This window comes from Falco peregrinus, chromosome 6 (assembly GCF_023634155.1).
Source record: "Falco peregrinus isolate bFalPer1 chromosome 6, bFalPer1.pri, whole genome shotgun sequence".
Lineage (NCBI taxonomy): Eukaryota > Metazoa > Chordata > Aves > Falconiformes > Falconidae > Falco > Falco peregrinus.
In genome coordinates, this window is record NC_073726.1 from 65556946 (window position 1) to 65578332 (window position 21387).

A 21387-nucleotide genomic window follows, 5' to 3' on the forward strand; every position below is an offset into this window, starting at 1 on the left:
CAGCAACAGGCTCTGCCTGGAAGGAATACTACAACTTCTGGGCCAGATGCAAGCTGTAAGACCAATACTGAATTCCTGGCACGTCCTTCCGATACTGCTTTGGTGGCCTGTATCAAATGAATTGCTCGTCACAGCCTTAACAGCCATCTTCAGAGACCTGCATGGCCATACTTTTCATTCAAAGACCAGGTTAGGAGGGCTGAGTGACCTCAGACCAACATGTCCCTTTATTTTCTGGTGGGAATTCTCCTTGACATGTGTAGGTGCTGGTTTGGACAAACCCCCATCTCCTCGGGGCTGCAGCCACTTCCAATTTCTGCATGCCCTTCCAGCAGCTTCCCTCGATGCTAAGAAAAATGTAACCTCGCTCGCAGTTAGTTAAAACTCACTCTAGTCCTTCTTGGAAATGCAGGCTCACAAAGACACAGAAAGATCCCTGATTGTACAGAGAGGGGCAGCGAGAGGAGACACTGACCCGCTTCTGGTAAGCAGCAAAGTGACCCTACCTGCGGGGCTGCCTTCACCGGCACAGCCAGCTTCTTCCTCCTCTCCCTCGAAACCTCAAGATGGGAACCCATACAACAACCTGTGTATGGTCCCTAACTCTCTCCTGAAGTCCAGCAGGTTATAAATCAGGCTACTAACCTCTCCATGCAGACCGCAACGCTTGTCCAAACTAACACATATCTAAATGCAGGAAGCGAAATTCAGGCTTAAAAGAAGGAAGCACAGGGCCCCATCACCACAAAAGTAATCGCTTATACAAGTAAAGCCCACAAAGACTGCATCTCTGATGGGACTATCATGGAGCAGACTGGCTGCCAGCAAGCATCACCTCCCCGTAGGCCTGGAAGCCGGGGGAGGGAAGAGCATGCAGAAGCAAGGAGATGACTCAGAGGGAGCCCTGGCTCCCTGCAGAGCTGGTTGCAGGCACAGCAGATTCACAAACACAGCAAAACCCCTCAGCCACCAGGCAACCATGCACAGGTGCTGCTAAGCTCCAGATGTTTCCTGTTAGCCATTGACCAGGTGTGGGGGTGGTTATAAATGTGCAGGGCAGGAAAGGAAGTGTCTATGTGGTATCTGGTAACTGCTGGGGGTACCCTCTGCTTTTACAGCTGTATGTAGCATGGGTTCTGTTTCAAGGTAGAAAATGTTGAGGGGAGGGTTAGTGTGTGTTGGGGTTTTTTGGGATATGGTAGTCTTGTTTCTATGTGTGATGGGAGTAGCGGATGAAGTATTGGTGGGTGGAGAAGTTGCCTTGGAGGCTTACTGGGAAAGGCAGTGACTTCTGAATTGTATTTGACTTGCACCAGCAAAACAAAAAGCACAATCTGTTGTTACGTGAGCAGCAGCTGGATGGATCTGTACTTGGTAAATCTGGGGTACTCCTCTTTGACCAATGCTATCAAATGGTATCTATGAGTGATCAAGGCTTCTGTGCATGTGGGATCAGGGTGGGGGAGTGCATGCCATGAGTAGAGCTAATGCTTTTGATAAGGCAAGGAAGAGGATGGTTAATCTGCCTGTGTAAATAATGTTGTCTTCCTTGCCTTCTGCCCTCTTCCCCCTAACAAAACAGGCCAGTATCAGCTATACCTGTTCTGTTTCATGTGGTAAAATGTATGACTGGGACAACAGCGATGGATTCATTCAGCAACTGGATTTTTCCAGTTGCAGTGAAGAGACTGAAGAACAAAGCATAAATGAGGAGGATGCCCTGAGCTCAAGCCCCACCAGAAGCTATGAGTTCCAGAAGTGTCAAGGGAGCAGTCCTCTGCCAGCTACCCCTCAGAGAAAGCTTAGTGAGATTTTCCTGAACAAGATGAATGCGTGGGAGACTCCCCCACTGAAGCCTTCCCTGGATATGAGTAAGAGCCAGGGTAATGCTGAGACACCGCTGCATATCACCTGGAAAAAGCTGCAGCTGTGTGACACCCCACACACTCCCAAGGTAATGGCATGTATCAACTCTGTGTCTGAGCATCCAAGGTCTCTGGTGTTGCTGGGGCATCACTGTGTTGGTGGTGAGGACATCTGTTGCTAGCGCTGTGGAAAGTATTTCTCACTGTCACCGTTGTTAGCCTCTACTCTTCTCCTAGAAACCTAGACTGAGCCCCTTCACTATGGAAGGGTTATTACGTGGGTGTGAATAGAAACCTGTGTGTGGGAGCAAGTGTCTTGACTCTTTCCAAAACCAATTAGTTGGCATTGGGTCAGTCTGACTTAAAAACACAACGACAAAAAAACCCTCAAGCATGTGTCTTGGTAGCCCTTGTGCCCCTCACACTCTACTTAGGGGCATGGACATCTGTCGCATCTCTGTAGGATGATGCGCTGTGCTCCTAGAGGGATATATGCATCTCTGCTCAAAGAGCTCACCATTCCAGGGGGAACCTGGAGACAGGCAGCTGCCCTGACTGCTCTGCTCAGTACACTTCTAGATACAAGTGAGTTTTCTCTTTCAAGATAAAGTTGGAAATGATGTTGTGGCTGGGGTATGGCTTCATCTGGCGAGTCTGGATTGCTTCAAACCAGCTTGTTGTCCAGTGATGCTGACTCTCTTGTTGTGTGAAACTGAGCTGCTCGGTGAATTTGAGGAAAGTGAGACTCTGTTCTCGGGGTAGCAAATCCGCTGTGGAAGATGTAACAAATCAGTGTGTGCTTGTGGAAGAAGGTTAGCCTATCTTCTGTGCCACTGTCCTAAAATGTAGCTAGTTTGAGCTAGTTTGAGAGATGCCAGCCTGTGTGTTCTGACACATCTTATATAGAATATAATACAACCACTTGTGCTTACAGAAGAGAAAAAGGAGAGACTTGGCACCAGCTTCTAGCTGCCTTCTAGCACTCAGGACTTGCAGCGAAATGTAGCTCTTTCAGTCCCCTCTCAATATTCCTGCTTACTGATAGACTGGGTTTTCCTTTGCTTAACTAGTACACAAAAGATCAGCACTTCTAGTACTTCTGGGCTAGGATTTTACTTCTGTACCCCCAGTCCAGAAACCTGATTATGTGGGGAGAAGGGTGATTATATGGACATATATGACTGAACGTGTGGCCTTATTTACTGAGGAATGGTCTGCTGTCTAGGGGAAAGTGGCTCTAAATGGCATCACTGCAAGAATTCCCTGCAATGACACTTTATGAGAAATATACCTGAACCTCATCTGAAAGTAGGTGAGAGGTCTAGAGTCTCTTCCAGACCAGATGAGCTACTAGTCATGGAGGGTTCTTTAGTGTGTGCTCTTGTGTAGACAACATGTTGGCTAGATGCTTCAAGACATGCTGTTTGTAGCCCATGAGCAGCAATTGCACTAAGTCAACAACTTTGCTGTCTTCTGGGAGAAAGGTCTTAGATTCCAGGCATGCTGCAGAGGGCAGGCTCTACAGGGCCTACATCCGCTTATAAACAAGGCCGGGAGCATTGATTTTTGGGATACCTGAAGGCGAGAGGAAGGGTAAGAGTGCAGAGACACATTGAACTGCAGACAGATGAGCACTGGAGCTCCAGGTAGGATGCGTGGCAGAGGAGGCAGATGACTGTATTTTGTAGACTTACCCAATCCTGGAACCGATTGCAAGAGCTAGTTAGGGTAGCTGCCTTACACTGTGTAGTAGCTAATATCAGATGGTGTTACAAGAGAAGTCTGATTACACAATAGAGCCCTAGTAAAGCAGATGGGAATTGTATGCATGTAACAGCAGGCTGTAATGGTATTCCAGATCCTGTTCTTGACTTGTGGCTAGACTAGAACATAGCCACAATCTTACAGAGCTTCTAGGCTGCTGGATAAATTGGGCTTGAGGGTATACTGCTTTTAATACATCCATATACTGAATTTTTCCACCCAAGAGCAAGGAGGTGCAGACCGTAGCTTGAGGAAGTAATCAACAAGTACTTGCAGGATCATAGTATTCCAGCAGCTGAACTTCCAAGTGTGGTATAGAAATAGAGAGATGTCCCACAAGTAGCTATATCCACGAGTGCAGCATCAGTTAGGTGGATGCACAATACTGCATCCAGTTTTATTATTTACCTTCAAAAACTTACAATGAGAGAAGGAAGGAATGATACAATCCTGGAGCCACATCTGCACTGAAAAGAGTGAAGACATGGTTGGATCAAAAAGATACAGAAGTATCATGGTCTTCATGATGGAGGGACTTTTGAGTTCTTGAAGGGCTTTTAACTAGGAGAGATGTTAAAACCATGTTTAGTCCTTGCACTCACGCAAGTGGTGGGGAAAAAAGTAACTTTCAAGAAGCTGATGGTTTCTGAGGGGGCAAATCACAGAAAGTAAGTAGATTTTTCTGTCTTCAGTCAAGACTGGGTGCTTCTCTGAAATTATGCTCTACTCAGCCCAAGGTTTTGGACTAGTGGGTGAAACCCTAATGGGCTGTCTTATGTGGGAAGCTGAACTATAGAAGACCTAGAGGATCCTTCTGACCTTAAATTTCTGAAACTGTTTATCATTCTCAAGGAGAACTGTTTTCTGCTCCTTATGCCAGTAGCTATATAAAAATATTTCTAACAACTTGCCCTGTGCTAATGCTGCTTGTTGTTGGGGAATTGAAAGGAAACTTGGGTGATGTTCTATCTCATCCCCTGACAAACCTGTCCTGACCAAACTGATGCAACAGTCCATGCTCGATGGAATTGGGTCTTCCTTGTTAATGCAAGATGATGCAATTTCTGTGTGTCTTAGGTGGGGAAGAAGAGCAGCTGTCTCCTCTTAAGGACTGTGCTTGCCAAAATGGCTCTGCAGGCCTCACCCAAGTGAGCAGGGAATAGAATCCAGAAAGGTTTAGCAAAGAACATAATACTTCATGGAAGGAAAGAAGAAAACTGTCAGAACTAAGTTAGGGATGTGGGGGTTTAATAATTTCCTTATCCTGAGGAAAGGAGCTCTCCTCGATTTGCAGGAGAGCAGAGATTTTATTCTGACGTGGCAGCAACAATAACTTTGCTGGCTTATCTCCCACTTCCCCCCCAATACAGAGCCTGTTATCGAAGACTGCTTTTCCTTCATCTGGGACAAAGGCTCCACCCAAAGGCTTCAGACATCTGAGATTTACTCCTGGTGCTGACTCAGACGACTGCACCCAAGCTTCTCTTGTCAACATTAATCCCTTCACACCAGAGTCGTATCGACAAATGCTCTTTCTTCCTCATGGCAAGCAGAAGGGCAGAGGAGAGCTGTAAGTAAGACCTACTCTTAAATAACAGGCTGGAAGGAGACTGTTTAAAGGAGATAAGTAGTGGAGATGTTCAGTACCTGGACTTACTTGCTAACAATGAATCATTCACTTCTGTAGTATTAATTGGTGTGGAGCAAACATTAGCAGACATATGAAGGTAATAGAAATATAAATAAAATTTCTGTTTTTCACTAATGTTAGCTGTTGATGCCCCACTTACAGTTTTCTCCTACAGCACTGAGGTACTTTTTTTTTTTTTATTGACCATGAGTGGAGCTTGATTCAGTTATACACATACCTACAACTTGGAAGAAATGTGCCCATTATCATATAATACAGCTTTTAAGATGGGTGCAGGCCACTACTGCTGACCTGCCAAAGTTCTGGCTCAGCTGAGAGAGGCTCAGCTGGGCATCGCCCTTGAAAGTACAGTGGGGAAGTTCTCTCCTTCACTAGGAGCTTCTTGTGCAAGGTCATCTCCCGTGTAGTTCACCACTAAGGTGGCGAGGAGAATGATGCCCCTGAATGATGCTGCTCTGTCCTGTGAGCAGTACTGATGTTGGTATGTGGAGGCTTTCTAAATGGAAACAAAGACTTCCTAGCCTGGGACTACAGTCTTTAAGACTTAAACAAGAAATTTCTTGTGTATTAACACTTGACAAAGTATGTCTTTGATTAAACTGTGAAGCAAGGTTTGGAGATTATTTTGAAACTTTGAAAATGTTTTCACTTCAAATCTCAGTTGGATTGCTTCACTGAAATGATACATGCAGACTTTCCTAAACTTCCGTTATAGGAGGGATTCTGATCCAAGAAGCCAGGTAAAACAGGATCTACCTACAAAGGTGAGTGTCTGTGTATTTCCCTCCACAGAGAGAATAAGATGCTTGTAATGATTTGGTGATTGAAATTTCTTCTGCTGTTGGAGTATAAATCATGGCATCATGACAGAGGATAAATACCTATGACAGAATAATTCCAAGCTGAATATTTTATATTAACTTTTGTTTGAGACAAACTTAGAAATGATTCCTGTCTCTAAGGAAAACTTGTACTAAAGCAAATCTGAAACTTTGACAAGTAATCCCAAAACTCATTGATCTTGGTCAGGAGGCCTTTCTAGGAAATATAATTTGGGCTCTTCAGCGAGTACTGTGTTACTTTATTATTGAGTTAGCAAAAATAGTGACTGTACCTTTGTGGTTTGAAAAAGCAGGTGTATTGTTGTTCCTATGAATAGTGTACTGAGCATCTTTGGATGTGGCTGGAACATGGTTTATATGTTACAAATAATATATAAACCTGCACTGCAAAAACACAAAGACTGAGCTGAATGGCTCTGATGTGGATTAATATGGAGGGCAGTGTCAGCTGCAGTAGTCACAGTGGCAAACTTCTGAAGCACGGCAGCAAATTCTGTACTTGCATTCAGTAGGAAAACGTCTGGCTTGGGGGTGGCTGTGTGCCTTGGGGTCCAAGGGAAGGCCCCACCACAGCTTATGTAGGTACAGGACAGCAGGCACAGTCTTACAAGTCAAAACCAAGTTCTCTTGCTGATGTTGATGTCTTTGCTTTGCTGGCAAACCTCAGCAGTGGGGTATGTTGGTGTGGCTGCATGGGGCCGTATGCGAAGTCTCATGTGCACCCAGCTGTGCTGGCAGAGATGGGCAGCTGCTGTGGGAACCAGTGTCCCGCAGCCTTTTCCCCAGATTTATCTGGGGGGAACCTACTCATCCAGCTGGCTTCTGGAAGGCAAGCCAAGCCTGAATTAAAGATCTGTGTTCAGGTGAGGCAAAAAAAATAAACTTTTTTCCTGAGCAGCCCCTTGAAGTGAAGAAAGTATCCTGCCTCGTGCAAGTAGGTAGAATTGTTCGTTCTAATTGTGAAACAATTGGGCTCACTGGAAGAGCAATTGCACCCTCTAGCGGAGGAGACTGGTATTGCAGGAAAACGGGTCGTGCTAAAATACAGCTGCAGAGTAAATCTGCTACCAGGTTTAACATCTGGGGCTACCACAATTACTGTTTTCCCTTGGAAGAAAGCCTCACGTAACTTGTGACTTAGCACTCGTGCAGAATAATATTTCTCTGATTAGATTATGCAATATAGATATAAATTATGTACTAGGAGGTATCTTTATTCCTTGAGATTTTTAAGATACTGTAAAATATAGCTGCCTTATGAAATACAACCTGCTGTGAAGGGCTGCTATTTCACATGGGCCACACTTTACTGGCTGTGAGGACCAACTCTTTACACCCACCCTTTAAGGTCGTATACTGTGTAGTACAGCAATCACAGCAGCGGTTTCCACAGAAACCACCATGCAACATGAGCCACTGTTTCCGTAAAGGATGCAGAATGAAGAAAAATCACTTGGTTCACTCTCTTGTTCACTTCATGCTCCACTGCTTATCTCTTCTTCACTTGTCTCCCCCACCAGCAGGCATCACTCTACAAGCAGTACTAACAGATTTTACTTCCCTGGTGACCATTACTGTAGCAATAACAAAGTTCCAGCTGCAGGCTTTCAGCCCTTTGTGGAAAAAGTGGCTCCTGGTGAGAAATCGCTGGGAACACAAATGGATACTGAGACCTGCTAATGTGCCATTAGCCAACAGCTGGTCCTTCAAACCTGATGACAGCCTGAACTGATGTATAATGTCCTTCCTGCAGTCAACATTAGCTGCCAGAGCAAAGCAACTCCTACCTAGCTGGAGCCACATGAAGCCAACAAGCTTGTCTCCCGAGCTCAAAACAGGCAATAGCTCTTACTTAAACACAAATTCAGTGCATGAGCCTGGCTAATTCTGAGGTACCATCTACCAAAACTGGTAACGCATTTTCTTGAGTGTGCAGTAGCTGGGCAAAAGACAAGTATTTTGTTGTTGCCTGCTGTTCATCCCAGACTCCATCAGCTATGGGTCTAGGAACTGGGCTGGCCCGCCAAGAGAAGAGATGTGATGGCAGTAACCCAAGGAGGCTTAGGCACATGTAGCCAGCTAGACTACAGCTCTCCTTAGCTGCAATTTCTACGCCTATGGCTATTACGTACTGATTTGGGGGCAGGGGGGAAACAAACGACAAAAAAAAGAAACAGCCTTGGCCAAACCAGGCCAAGATAACCTTTGTTAGGTAGTCTAAAATATACAACACGCCTGAGTGAAAGGGAGTAATTCAAGAAGAAATGGTAGCACACTTGCATGCCTGCCTGAATGAAAATGCAGAATGGGAGAGGGAGCAACATGGGTGCTCTGTGAGAGAAAGTGCTACACTGCTCTAAAAACATGACAAATGCTATTATCCAAGTCTTTCAACTCATACTTGTCTTTGCTGTTTTTGTGACCTTGTAGAGATACCCTCTGAAAGCGAGCAATATGGTTTCCCGTTACAAGAAGGAGTTCCTGGAACTAGAAAAAATTGGTGTGGGGGAATTTGGCTCTGTCTACAAGTGCATCAAACGCCTTGATGGATGTGTTTATGCCATCAAACGCTCCAAAAGGCCTCTGGCAGGATCCTCAGATGAGTGAGTGTGCTAGCTAGAAAATGCCAGTTGAAATGACAGGCATGTTCTTGGGAGGTGTGATGGGGATGGAGGGGGTGTGGACCTAAAGGTATCTGCGGGGTAGCATGAGCAAACACTGGCTGCTGTTGCATTCCCAAGTAACGGTTGGGAGAGTGGGGGAAGTTACCACTTTGGAAATACTGAGTACGTATGTCTGAGAAAGCGAAGAAGCCCCATGTGTTGCAAAGTGAGATGACAGTTACCTGAATTCCTCGGGTCCATGTAGCCAGTGTCTTTAAAATAACTGTCAAATAGTTCATCTGTGGTATGTTCCCGCCCTGCTGTATGGCCAGCACTGGTTACAGCCGTACTGTCCAGCTAGTGTTGTCCTGCATGTAAAGCAGTCTTTGAAGCTGCCTTTGCTGCTTTAACAAAGACTTGCTCAGGGATCTATTTTTTTTTTTTTTGACAGCTGCTTAGCACATGTGAGAAAGGGCAGGTTTTGCTTCAGCAGCTGTGAGAGCCAGTCTGTCTCTCAAAACCCAAAAGAAAGTGCTAAACAGTTCTGCTTTCCCTTTCTCAAGCCAGGCTGCAAACCAGGGCTCCTCTCATGGTCCCAAGCAGGACACTGGCACCCCGTCACCACTGCTTTTTCTGTGCATGCTTTCTAGGCAGCTGGCACTGCGCGAGGTTTATGCTCATGCTGTGCTGGGACACCACCCCCATGTTGTGCGCTACTACTCAGCATGGGCAGAGGACGATCACATGATTATCCAGAATGAACACTGCAATGGTAAGAGCTGTGACATTGTTAAAGGCCGAGATCTCAGGGTGGGTGCAGTTACCTTCTTTTGTACTTCGATGTGGGGTATTTTGGCTTACAACAAAGCAGACTGCACTGGGCTACAGTTCCGTAGAGAACCCAGTAAGGGGTAATATTTAGACAAAGCTCTGAATGGTCCCAATGTGCTACAGGCAGTAAATACTCTCTAATTTGTGGGATTTAAAAACTTTCTGTGTTGGCTGGCCTAGAAGAGTATTCCCCACGCCAGTGCTTACAGCTGCATCTGGGACAGCCCAGGTAACCATAACCTGATGTGAGTGACTCAAGAGCAGCCAATTAGTGTCATGTATCTTGGAACCAAACCCTTCTTAATGGAGGGGAGCAGTGATTTGAAGAGTGATACCTGGCTGAGACAAAGGCACCTTGCATCTTGGCTAGAAGAAAGGGCTCAACGGCTGCAGAGGAACAGAGCTAATTAATGAGGTAAACTGTAAATGCGGGTGCTGCAGGCAGGGTGGTACCCTCTTACTTGAGTTCACCCTTGGTCATACCACTGTCTGGGAGACACATTGGAAAAGAAACCTCTGGTTACCAGAGGAGCTGAATTCACATATGTAGCGCTCAGCTTTCAACTGCTCCTGCAGCCTTGGGGCTTGACGAGTGGTGGTAACTGTTTGGAGTAATGACTTCAAATCTGGAGGAGGTAACCATGAAACATGATTGCTGCTGCAGTATTGATGCATTTCTTGCATTGTAGTGGATGAACATCTGAGACTAAAGGTTAAGTATTGAAAAGCAGGCTGATGGGGCGAGAGGCCATGGTATTAGTTGTGAAATAGCCAGTGCCTTAATGGAGACCCATAAAACTCTGTTTCAGTGTTCAATGTTTTGTTACATTCTTCAATCAAAAATCTGCTAATAGGAGCTTAATTTCTTTGCTTCGCTATTCATGTATCTGCTTTCTGCCTGTAAGTATGGCAGAAGTAATTAACTTTTGGACTGGTTCACTTGCAGCAGCAGCAGCACTACGGTGTCAGCCCTTCTGGTGCTGTAGGTAGAACTGTAGTTGCTCGGTCCTTGGCAAGCAGGAGGCAGGGTGCTCTGAGGCTATAAGGCTGAAGCCAAGAGATGATGTCCAAGTTCGATCACTAGAGCATATATAGCTGGCCTTGTCAGGGTTTGTCACTAGCAAGCCTGCAAGTGCTCTGGGCAATAGTTTCTACTAAGCTATTTCAAACATGCTGCTCTATAAGATCTTTGTCATGTCTCAGACCATCTGTTTTCATCTAGGTGGGAGTCTCCAAGATGTGCTGCTGGAGAATGCGAAGCTTGGCCAGTATTTCCCAGAGGCAGAGCTGAAAGAAATACTGTTACAAGTCTCCATGGGACTAAAATACATCCACAACTCTGGCCTTGTGCACTTGGATATCAAACCTAGTAAGTAGCGCTCCCCTGCTTTTGAGAAGGGTCTTCCAAGTGACCCTCCAGGGGTGGGACCTGTAATAGGTCCTTCTGACTGGACCTATAGCAATGCTTCAAAGGAAAAAGAGAAGATCTTGCCCTGAAAGGTGAATGACTTGTGGGCTGCTTTTTTTGTTAATCTCATGTTGCTCTAAAACTGAGCCTTCTCTGATAGTTGGCAGCATTTTACTTCAGTCTTGTGATCTTCATAATCCTGGCTAATGGGACTCACTTTCATACTGGTGGAGCAAGTAGGGCTGCTAGTGAGGACAGGGACTTCCTTATTTGCTGCTGTCTGGTTGCACAACACTTGACCTTTGTATGCGCAAGCTGGAGTGAGGTGCATATTTATTGTGCCTACTCTGAGGGATTAAGTTCCTGCAAAAAATGGTAAGAAGCTTTCCTCTCTGCAGCTGAGGATGGATACCCCCAGGGCAATGCTCTGCCCACCCCTAGTCACATAGGTGGATCCTTATAGTGGAGTTCTTTTTTCCTGCTGAAATCATGCCTCTAGCTTGGGGGGGGGGGGGGGGGGGGGGGGGGGGGGGGCAGAAAGGTTGATTGTGCTAGGGTATTTTATGCACAAGGTACAACTGTCTTCTGTTAGCTCTATGGCTGAATACATGAGCTGGGCAGAAAGCAGACTAATGGGTGGGAAATGTGCATAGTTTCTCTGGCTGAAAAGCTTAACTAGCTTGTCAGGTGGGATTTTTACAAAGTTGTCAGGCTCCTGCAGTCTGGCTACAGATATCACACTATTGCTAAACTTTGCTGTCTTGCAGGTAATATCTTCATCTGTCACAAGCTGGCAGCTGCGGGCCTTGCTGGGCAGGAAGAGAGTGACAGTGAAGATGAATTCTCTTCTGGTGTGGTGTATAAGATTGGTAGGTTTTAGCCCACTTTACACTGGCTTAAGATTAGGGCTGCCTCATTACTGCCTGAAAGAGCTCTCTTCTGCTGGCTGAAAAGTCTTGCATACAAAACTGACAGCATAGTTCTAAATGCCTCTGCTACTTACCGGAATTAATTCTGCTAAGGAGGAAAGTCCTAGGAAACTCATGTGCTTGTTTCCAACCCTGGACTCCTGAGTAGGAGCAGCCTTGCTCTCTTACTTGGTATTTTCTGATTGCTCTGTTGGTGCCTATAAAATGCAGGCTTTTATTGATGGAGACCTGCATCAGTTTTCTCTAAGTTGCTCTTTCTTTGTCTCAGGTGACCTTGGCCATGTGACATCAATAACAAACCCCCAGGTGGAGGAAGGAGACAGACGGTTTTTGGCCAAAGAGATTTTGCAAGAGGTACAGCCACTGGTGGGGAGAACAGGGAGGCAAGCAAGTGGGGAGAGATTAGCTGTAGTGAAATCACCAGTCTGGCATATTCCTTGCCTTATCTCCTCTTTCTTGTACCTAGTCTGGCTGTGAAATCAGGAAAATTAACACCTCTTTATTAATACTAAAAGCCTGGGTCTTGTCATGTAAATATTTAACATAATTTATAAGCAACTTAATCATTAGATTATTTGCAACTATTCTACCTGTGGGGGATGAATGGGACAAAATCTGTATCGGTTTGATGCAGTTTCATTTACACACCCAGCTGAGGTTAAACTGCTGGATGTGATTACTGCAGAATATATACACTCAGACAAATGCTTTGTACAACAAGCACTGATCAGGTAGGTGGAGAGGTGGGAGGCGCAACACAACTCTTGCACTGACTGCAGCTTTGCCACTCTGGCCAGTGAACAAAAAAGGAGTTGGTATGTAACAACAAGTTTGAATGTGTTAATCAATTCTGGCATTTGAGTGACAGTATCTTTTTGTGCTGTAAGTGGATTTAGGAACTGTTAGGTCAACACATCACAGGCAGTCTAGCTTGAGTTGGGCATGGCTAGTTTATTGCCGTCCGGTGAAGGCTGGAGGCACCCATTTATAAAGCCACCCTCTGGATATGCTGCAGTGATCCTAATACGGGTTGCAAGCTCCTTGTGACTGGGTGGAAGCCAATGTGCTATCAGTTACCAATACTACATGCTATCAATCTTTTCATCCTGAAGAGAAGGAAACAGCTAACAGGGATGGTGAAGGCAGTGTCATACACATACTTGTTTGGCTAGGGTTTTTTGAGTTGGTACCCCAACCCACTCTTGCTCAGTATAGCAAGACATTCCCTTTCTATAACTATTTATTTTCTCTCTGCAGCAATACTGCTATTTGCCAAAGGCAGACATCTTTGCCCTGGCACTCACAGTAGCTCTGGCAGCTGGTGCAGCACCGCTGCCTCACAATGGGGCCCTGTGGCATGACATCCGCAAAGGCAATATCCCATCAATCCCCCAGAAGCTTCCTCATCGCTTTCTTGAACTCCTCAAGGTGAGGAAGTAGTCTTGTCAGGACAGAGGCTTTTCCAGTTGGCATGTGACAGGGGCAGTGCTAAACTCTGAACTCCTTTGCCTTCTAGCTCATGATTCATCCTGACCCAGTGGAAAGACCTTCTGCCACAGCTCTTACTAAACATCCAGTTCTCTGTCCTTCACGTGGAAAAGCTGTGCAGCTCCAGAAGCAGCTAAATGTGGAAAAGTGCAAGACTGCCATGCTGGAAAGGTAGGACTGGCTTGAGCATGAAGGGGAGAAAACATGGGCACAACAAGTGCTGGTCACCAGGCTTCTGTGGGTGAATATAGGGTAGTAATACTGGGAGATCCAATATGCAGAAATATTCAGTCAGTTCCGGTGCCTGGAGCTGGGAGGATGATTGGGCTGTAGCAGGGACTTATAGTGCCCAAGCAGCTGTGGCTCACTTCTGGCTTTGAGGAGCTGGCTAAATTAGAAAAGTGGATTTGCATGCTTACTGCAACCGCTGGTGATGGGGAAAATACTGATACAATATATGCAGCCAGTGGGCAGATGAGGAACTGATACTGCATTGAGATAATGGTCTAGCACAGAAGGAAGAGAAGTATCAGTTTCTTTCCCTTTGCTCCTTCTCACTGCTGTTAGAAGTAATGTTTTGATGTGCTGGGGCTAGGATTTGCCCCACCACCCCTCTTAGTGCAATAGTCAGATGGGGATTAGGTTTTCCATATATACAGGAGAGCATGTGCTCTGCAGAAAGCCACTAGCATCAGGAAAAAAGGCAATAAAAAAAGCATATGCCTTAGGTATGTGCTGCACGAGATGGCACTGATCTAAGTTCCACCATTCACAAAAATCTGAAATGATGGGGGGGGAAAAAAGCCAAGAGGGACTCTTCATGCTGATGCCAGTGTGTTGCTGGTTTTCTTTTGGGAAACTTTCAAAGCTTCATCAGCCTCTGGTGTGAAAAGTCAGCACCCTCCAGCAATGCTGGAGTACTGCAGTAATCCTCTTGTGCAAGACGGATTCATGCATGATGTGGTTTTCTTCCTTTCCCTTCTGTCTTCCCCCTGCAGGGAACTTAAAGCAGCCCGCCTTGCCCAGACCCTCATGAAGGACCAGCCCTTAGGAAGTGCCAAGTTGCAAGAGTCTGAAACCTCTTCTAAGCAGAAGAGCAAGCGCCTGGTGGGAGGGAAGAGCTGTCGCTCATTTAGCTTTACTTTGGGTTACTGAACTTCTGTGTTGTCCAAAAAGCTCTGGCTGCTGAGTGGCCCTGTGAAAGCAGAGGGTCCGTACAGACCCATACCCCATATTAGCTCTCCCTGTCATGGTTTTTGGTTCCCTCAATTATGATTGAATGCTGGCTGAGGGAAGAATGTCTGGCTTATAAGTGTCAGATCATGGGATTTAAGATTATTGTCCTCAGTCTTTTAATTTCTTGTGTAATTGGTCTTGTTCTAGACTAAGAATAGCTTTGCCATGCAAGGGAAAGGATGGCATCTCCTCTACTCGCTTCCCTATTTTAGTTGGGCCCTGTTATTGATGGTAGTTTTGTGGTCTTCACATTCTGGCCACCTGTGTACCCTTAGAGGGGAGGCAGTGGCTGTACACAGACAGCGCCTACAGCTGGGTCCGAGGGGTGCGGAGATACAGCCTGAGGTAGAATTTTAACAACGCACCAGGATACAGATAGTTACATAGCAGTGCTGGTGGCCTTGGGATGCAACTGGAGTGGCATTTCACTTGAGGATACAAAGAGTAAAAGGAAAACCTTTAAGGGGGCCTTAATCGTGGAAGTGGAAGGAAAACTTTCCCTTCCTTCCCTTTCAGCGCCAAGCACAATGCCAATGAGCTGGTTATGCCCCAGCAGGCCAGGCCCTGCTGGCCTCGGAGGAGCGGACCCACCCTCAGCGGGCTGCCCCCTCCCTGCAGGGAGACTAGAAAGGGCTTTTGCAGGCCTTGTCAGGTTTGTTTTGTTTTTTTTTTTTTTGAGTTTCCTCTTTAGATTGTGTGTATTTTCGGTATGTGTTGGATGCGGCCTCCCCCTGCTAAACACTGCTCTGCGAGTCCCTGCCCGGGGCCTGCAGCCAGGGAGGATGCTGGGCCTGTAACTGTTATCTGTAGGTTTTACCGAAGTTCGTTCTCAAGTGTTGGACGGTGCTAGCTTTTGAACTATCGGATGCTACCCTATGAGAAGCGAAACGTGCAAATAAAGATTTTAATCTTTTTATCTACGACGGCCTGCCTTTTTTTTTTTTTTTTCCTTCTTCCTCCCCCCTCTCTCTTCCTTTGGGCGTCCTTCCCCGCCAGGCGGGACATGTCGCTCACCCGGTAGGCGACAGTGTGGCCGCGGGTGGCTGGGGGTAGGTGCCGCCCGCCGCCGCAGCCCCTCGTGGCGTGGGCCCGCCCGCCCCCGGGCCCCGCAGCACGGCCGGCGGGGAGAGGGTCGCGTTTCCCCCGGCCCCTCTGTGGGCAGGACCCGTCCCTGTGCTTCCGCTTCCGGCGGGCTGCGGCGGGAGAGGTGCTGAAGGGTTGGTGGGAGCGGTCGGTGGGGCCGGGGGCGGTCGGGGTGCCCTCCAGTGCCGCTTTAGGGGTGCCGGGGGCGGTCGGGGCGCCCTCCGGCGCCGCTTCAGCCGTGCTTTTCCTTCCACAGGCGCGGCGGCGGCATGTTGCGGCGACCGGCGTGGCAGGTAGGGTCGCGCCGGGGCCGCGGGTGGCGGTTTAACGGCTCCCTGAGGGAGCGGGGCCCCGCGCCGCCGCAGTGCGGTAGGGTCGTTGCGGGCGGGGAGGTGGGCAGCTGGAAGCCCTCCCGCCCCGCCGAGGAGGGGGTAGCGACTCCCCGCAGCTCGCCGCGCTGCCGGGCCGGGCGCTGGCAGAGCCCTGCGTGCGAGCGGCTTTTCCTCTGCGAGCTCTGTAGCTATAGGTGCTGCGGCCTTTACCGCTGCACGGAATCTGGCCTTGGAAAAAAAGGGAATTCTCCTATGGGTCTGTAGGGTCACAGGTGGTGTTTCTGCCTGTTCTCAAAATACGTGTGGCACTACCTATGAAGAAAAGAGGGAAGTTCTGTTTCTGTTCATACTACTACTACAAGAATACAAGTGCTGGACCTTAGTTAACTTAGTTACTCAAAAAAATGATTTGTTAGAAGATCCAGCTTTTGCATGGAATGAGTCTTAGATGATTTGAGTGTACATCAATGAACCATACAAATATACTTGAAGAACTTCTGTTTTGTAAGTTGCATTTCATCTGGTTTAGCATCTCTGTTCAACACAGGACTGTCAGTCTTGCCTGCCTTTAAGTTTTGCAATCACTTGTTGTAGGAGATGAGCTTTTCTTTCAGTTCCTGCATATGGGCCTCTTGCAAAGGTGGTCTTGGGCTTTGCTCTTTTCCTGCTGTCTTTTAGGGCATGGTATCTGCCAGCATCAAGTCAGTTCCTTTCCATTTTCTCACTCCTGTTTAACTGGAGCACTCGGGTTGTCATGGCCTTGATTTACTGTTTGCTTGGGAATGTGGAGTTATCAGTGCATCATACTACCTATGGAGGTGGATAGATGTACATTTTGGGCACAGCTTGTTAATCTCTGAAGTGAAGCAGAAAGCTGATGAAACTACTGTGTTTGTTTCCAAAAACCAAAGCCCAACCAAGTAAACAACCTCACTGCTTCAAACCCCTCCTCCTCCTAATATGTGTTACAGAAAAACAGTCCTTACTGGGTGTCCTGAAAATAATTGATGGAGATGTACTTTCGGGCCATGCTTTTTTCTAGGGATTTTTTTAACCCCACTTTAACCAGGTATTCTTTTAATAGTCCTGTTGGCTTTATTTAGCTGAATGGATTTCTTCCCTCTAAGTCACTGGAAAAGAATGTACTTGCAAAACCTCTGTAAGTGTTCAGAAAGCAAGGTGTAAAAGCATATAAATACTGTTTGCACTTTGTATCTTGGGAACTAACATCTGTCTGTTTCTTCAGGTGCTTCGCCAGTTTGTAAGACATGAGTCTGATTCAGTTGGCTCATTGGTACTTGAAAGATGTAAGTAGCTCCTGAGATGAAATTTAGCTGTTACTCTTCATGGTTTTTATCTCAGTTTTACAATGGCTGAAATATGCCAGGAGAAAAACAGATAGAAATGGCAGCTCCTGAATGCAGTGACTAAAAACGTGTTGTTTCAAACAAACAGATTCTTAAGTAGCTTCCCGCCTGGTCTTTGTCAAGTCAAGCAGCCTTTGAGGGGGAAAAGAAAAATGCCCTGACACGGAGTATGACCTGTAAAAGGCAGGTAGTTGTGCTTTATTAGTGGCAGTGAACCGGGGTACTCTGTTGTCATGTTTTCTAGTACCTCCTCAGTCTCCCATGTGCCTGGGGGATTTGTTTGGATGCTGCTGCCCCAGCGTGATTTGCTCCAGGTGTACACTTCAGACTTTACCATTCAGTTCACGTGCGCATTGTGCAAGAGCAATGCTTCCCTGAACTCCTTCAGTTGGTCCTTGAACAAGGAGAAGTAATAAATTGTGTCCACCCAGTCCTGGTACCTGTGTAAAAACTAGTGACCCTCTGATTCAGAGGATGGGGTATAATAATGCAGCATTGTTGTTTTAAAGGTACTGTTTTAAGAACAAAACAATGCAATGGTATGGTTTTCTCTTAATGAAAAAAAGTCAAGATAAGTAAATGCAAAATAGTCTAAATGACATACGGATGTGTCTGTGAAAAAGATGACAAAGGAACAGGAAGAATAAGAACTTTCTAAATGAGCTCATTTAGCAGTGATAACGATAGTACAGGCATAGTCAACTGTCAGCAGGGCCTGAAGAAGCCAAAAATCACAAGAGCTTGAAAAATGGTTGGAAGTACAGAAAGTCATTGTTCTGGCCCTTGTCAAAAGCTTCTGAATTACAACTTGCCATGATTAAAAGCGTCATAATTCACCTGTATATGAATTTACTCTCTCACATTTCAGCCATGAATCGTGTTCAGTTGCTTGGCCGGGTTGGACAGGACCCTATCATGAGGCAAGTGGAAGGAAAAAATCCCGTTACCATATTTTCTCTTGCAACCAATGAAATATGGCGAACATCGGAAAGTGAGGTAACCCAGGGAGGTGAGTCTGCAATGAGTGATGTGCTCCCGCCGTTTCAAGGTCATGTTTGCATATTCATCAGCACCATGTTTTGTCTTCAGGCTGCTGTGTAAATCTCTTGGGTGCAGAGAAGTTCCTTTGAGGTCAGGACAGATGCTGCTGCATTTGTGTGTTGCTTACTGATCCCCAGCAGCATATACTGAATAGACATCTGCATGTCGACCTTCCTCTGGAGGAGAGGAAAGAGTATGGAGTCAGCTGTTTTTCACTGTTGGGGTTGCCAGAGGTGTAGCAAGTTCCATGCTCTTATTTGTATTCCAAGAGGAGAAGAAAAATGAATGATACAGATGTCTCTTCTTCTCTAACTTTTGTTCAATGTGGAATGTGAGGGGGGAAAAAAAATGTATGAGCTCTGGCTTCCAGGAAAACATCTCTTGGTTTGAACTGTGCTTTTGTGCAATAGTTGCATTTGAACACAGATGGGTGGAACACTGAGTTCTACTGGTACGGAGCAGGGGATTGAGTGCTGGTATACTTCTATTGCAAATAACTTTTCATAATTTGAGAACACCAACATGTTGAAACTAATTTCTGAGACTTGCATGAAAAAGGATTTGGCATCCAACTTTGTTATTTTTATGTAACTTAGGTGATGTCAGTCAGAAGACGACGTGGCACAGGATCTCTGTCTTTAGACCAGGCCTCAGGGATGTTACGTATCAATATGTGAGGAAGGGGTAAGTGAATAATTAAGATCATGGAGGATTTAATGCCTTATTAATCCATTGATGTAATAATTATGGTGATCAGGAGCTATACTGAGAAGTGCCATAAAATAAGCTAGCAGACCTCCTACAGGCAACTGATGCAAAAGCGTGTGTGTTCAGAATCATAGAGAGAGGAGAAAAGAGCAGTACAGTTCTCTGACCAGAACCAAATTCTTGATTTTTTCAGTGCTCGACTCTATGTTGAAGGGAAGATAGACTATGGTGAATATACAGATAAAAACAATGTGAGGCGGCAGGCCACAACAATTATAGCAGGTAAGGAACAACATACCGAGGCCTATCTTGCCCTTTTGGGTTGGAGGGGAGGTGGAGGACCTTTGAAATAGAGCTTGGTTTGTCATCATCCTCAGTATCTGCACTTGGGGATTTTGGGAGAATGGTAGGCTGTACCAGTAGATGTCCTCTGGCGCTGCTTGTGAAGACAGAAAATGAGAGCATGTAGTTGCAAGCTGCTGCTTCATTTGCTCACACAAACCAGTTTGTGTAGGAGATAGATACTGTGTGTTTTAAGAGCACCAGTACATAGTTCTGCAGGTCAGGCAGATCCCTTTTCTAAGGAGGGTTTGTTTAGTAGCTTTGTATTGGTTTGGCAGGGATTTTTTTCTTCATTTTTAAGACCAGATGCTTCATAACTTTAAGGACCTCTGTTTGTAAAAGATGTTCTATGTGGGGATAACTTGATGAAGAATTTACCTCGGTCTGGTAGCCAGTACTGGTAAGAAGAGCACAGAATGGACAGGGAGTAGACTTGCCGTTGGGTAGACACAATGAAGAAGAGAACTGGGAAACTCAACTTTTTCCTTGAGCCTTTAAATAGCATGAACATCCTACAGCTTTACCGTGGGTAGAGCCACTATCTTGTGGCTTTTGAGGGAGGGCGAAAATAATTGGGTAGTAGAGTAAACATTTCTGTTACACAAGTGTATCTAAAAAAACTGGACCAGAGGAGAAGGGAAAAAAACGAGCCACAGTTCTGGATGCTTCTGCTGTGCAGCCTCTTCGAAACAATAGTAAAACTTTCACATGAACAGTTCAGCTAGCAGTGCTGTAGGTTGCTGTTTATAAATAGCTGGAGGGGAGAAGCAAAACTCTTGTTGTTTTACTAGTATTTATCCTAATGGTTTCTTTGTGTTCAATATCCCCAGTCTCAAGATGCTTCAGAAATTACTGAGGCTTGATGGAATGTGAGCTTCCTGTAGGCTGATGACATGGTAGTCCATACTGAAAATGACAAAATAAAAAGGAAATACGCTGTAATGGATAGAGATCATAGTCAAAGAATTAAACCATTATTTTAAAATGTTTCTGATATCTTTGACTGTTCAGCAGCTTTTCATCAAGTTTATTGGTTTCACAATATATGTCATTGCCTTGAATTGTCAGCTTTTGAGGGAGACAGCAAGAACCCTGTATTGGACACTTTTATTTTATGAACTGTTCTGAAATACATGTCTTTGCAGCGTATTTTAACACAAAGAGATTTTGTTTGTGGCTGTGCAGGCTTGCAACAGGGCAAAACCATCCTGAAGATTAAATTTTCTTTATTTCTTTTCAGATAATGTAATTTTTCTGAGTGATGGTGGTACAAAAGAAAAAGTGTGAGGTCGTAAGTGCTTGGACCCAGGCCATTTAATTCCTTTTGTTTAACAGTGCTTCATAATTCTGTAATCACGTATATTGCTGTAGTTTCTTTAAAAAAGAAATAAAATGTTTGATACCTGTAGGGTCTCTGTATGTGTTTTGTTTTCCTGTGTGTTTTCTCTCTGTTCATCATCATTTGGATTTCTTTCTTACTTTCTCAAGAGAAAAGGTAAACCGGGCAGCTACATTAATTCTTCAGCTGGTTTGCATCTTCAGCTGTTTTCAAACCTTAAGTCCTTGGCTGCCTTAACAATCTCTCTTTTGTTGTGCAGGGCCTGACAGCCTAATCGCCTCTGTTAAAATCCCTCCTCTGTTCTATAGGTGCCATTCCCCATTTTTTCCCCTAACTTAAGTGCATTAGACACAAAGTTTAGAGCAGAGCCATTGGCCTCAACTGGTGCTCGGCTTGAAGTTCCTCCTTGTCACAAACCCTGAGAAGGCCGCTTGTACATTTGCATCTGCCCCTCCCCCGACCATAGCATTTGATCAAATTGGGTGTTGGCTTTCACCAAACCCTGTTTTGATCTTGTGCTTAGGTCTTCATTATTAGGGCATTTCCCATGGGACGACT

General features: G+C 45.7%; 1 protein-coding gene across 8 annotated transcripts; it reads left to right on the plus strand.

Moving 5' to 3' along the window:
- The first annotated feature begins 1232 nt into the window (after positions 1-1232).
- On the plus strand, positions 1233-20898 carry LOC101922794 (WEE2 oocyte meiosis inhibiting kinase). Of its 8 annotated transcripts, XM_055808839.1 has the most exons (16): positions 1607-1954; positions 5000-5199; positions 5996-6044; positions 8553-8725; positions 9376-9497; positions 10779-10925; positions 11732-11833; positions 12162-12247; positions 13151-13321; positions 13410-13552; positions 15957-15993; positions 17279-17339; positions 18268-18408; positions 19037-19124; positions 19342-19430; positions 20731-20898. In XM_055808839.1, exons 1-16 carry the CDS (start codon positions 1622-1624, stop codon positions 20775-20777), a joined length of 1989 nt encoding a protein of 662 aa, XP_055664814.1. In that variant the 5' UTR covers positions 1607-1621; the 3' UTR covers positions 20778-20898. The 8 variants fall into 8 exon arrangements, with proteins under 8 accessions (XP_027648851.2, XP_055664814.1, XP_055664817.1 ...); XM_027793050.2 differs by lacking the exons at positions 15957-15993; positions 17279-17339; positions 18268-18408; ... (1 more) ...; positions 19342-19430; positions 20731-20898 and adding an exon at positions 14380-15144 and having other exon boundaries at positions 1233-1954; XM_055808842.1 differs by lacking the exons at positions 1607-1954; positions 5000-5199; positions 5996-6044; ... (5 more) ...; positions 13151-13321; positions 13410-13552 and adding an exon at positions 15251-15269.
- The last annotated feature ends 489 nt before the right edge of the window (positions 20899-21387 follow it).

Bases quoted from the DNA above. Each gene is read 5' to 3' on its own strand.
- LOC101922794 (XM_055808839.1), top strand. From the start codon at position 1,622: ATGTATGACTGGGACAACAGCGATGGATTCATTCAGCAACTGGATTTT. The intron at 1,955-4,999 runs GTAATGGCATGT...CCCCCAATACAG, and splicing joins ACACCCCACACACTCCCAAG to AGCCTGTTATCGAAGACTGC. The intron at 8,726-9,375 runs GTGAGTGTGCTA...CATGCTTTCTAG, and splicing joins CTGGCAGGATCCTCAGATGA to GCAGCTGGCACTGCGCGAGG.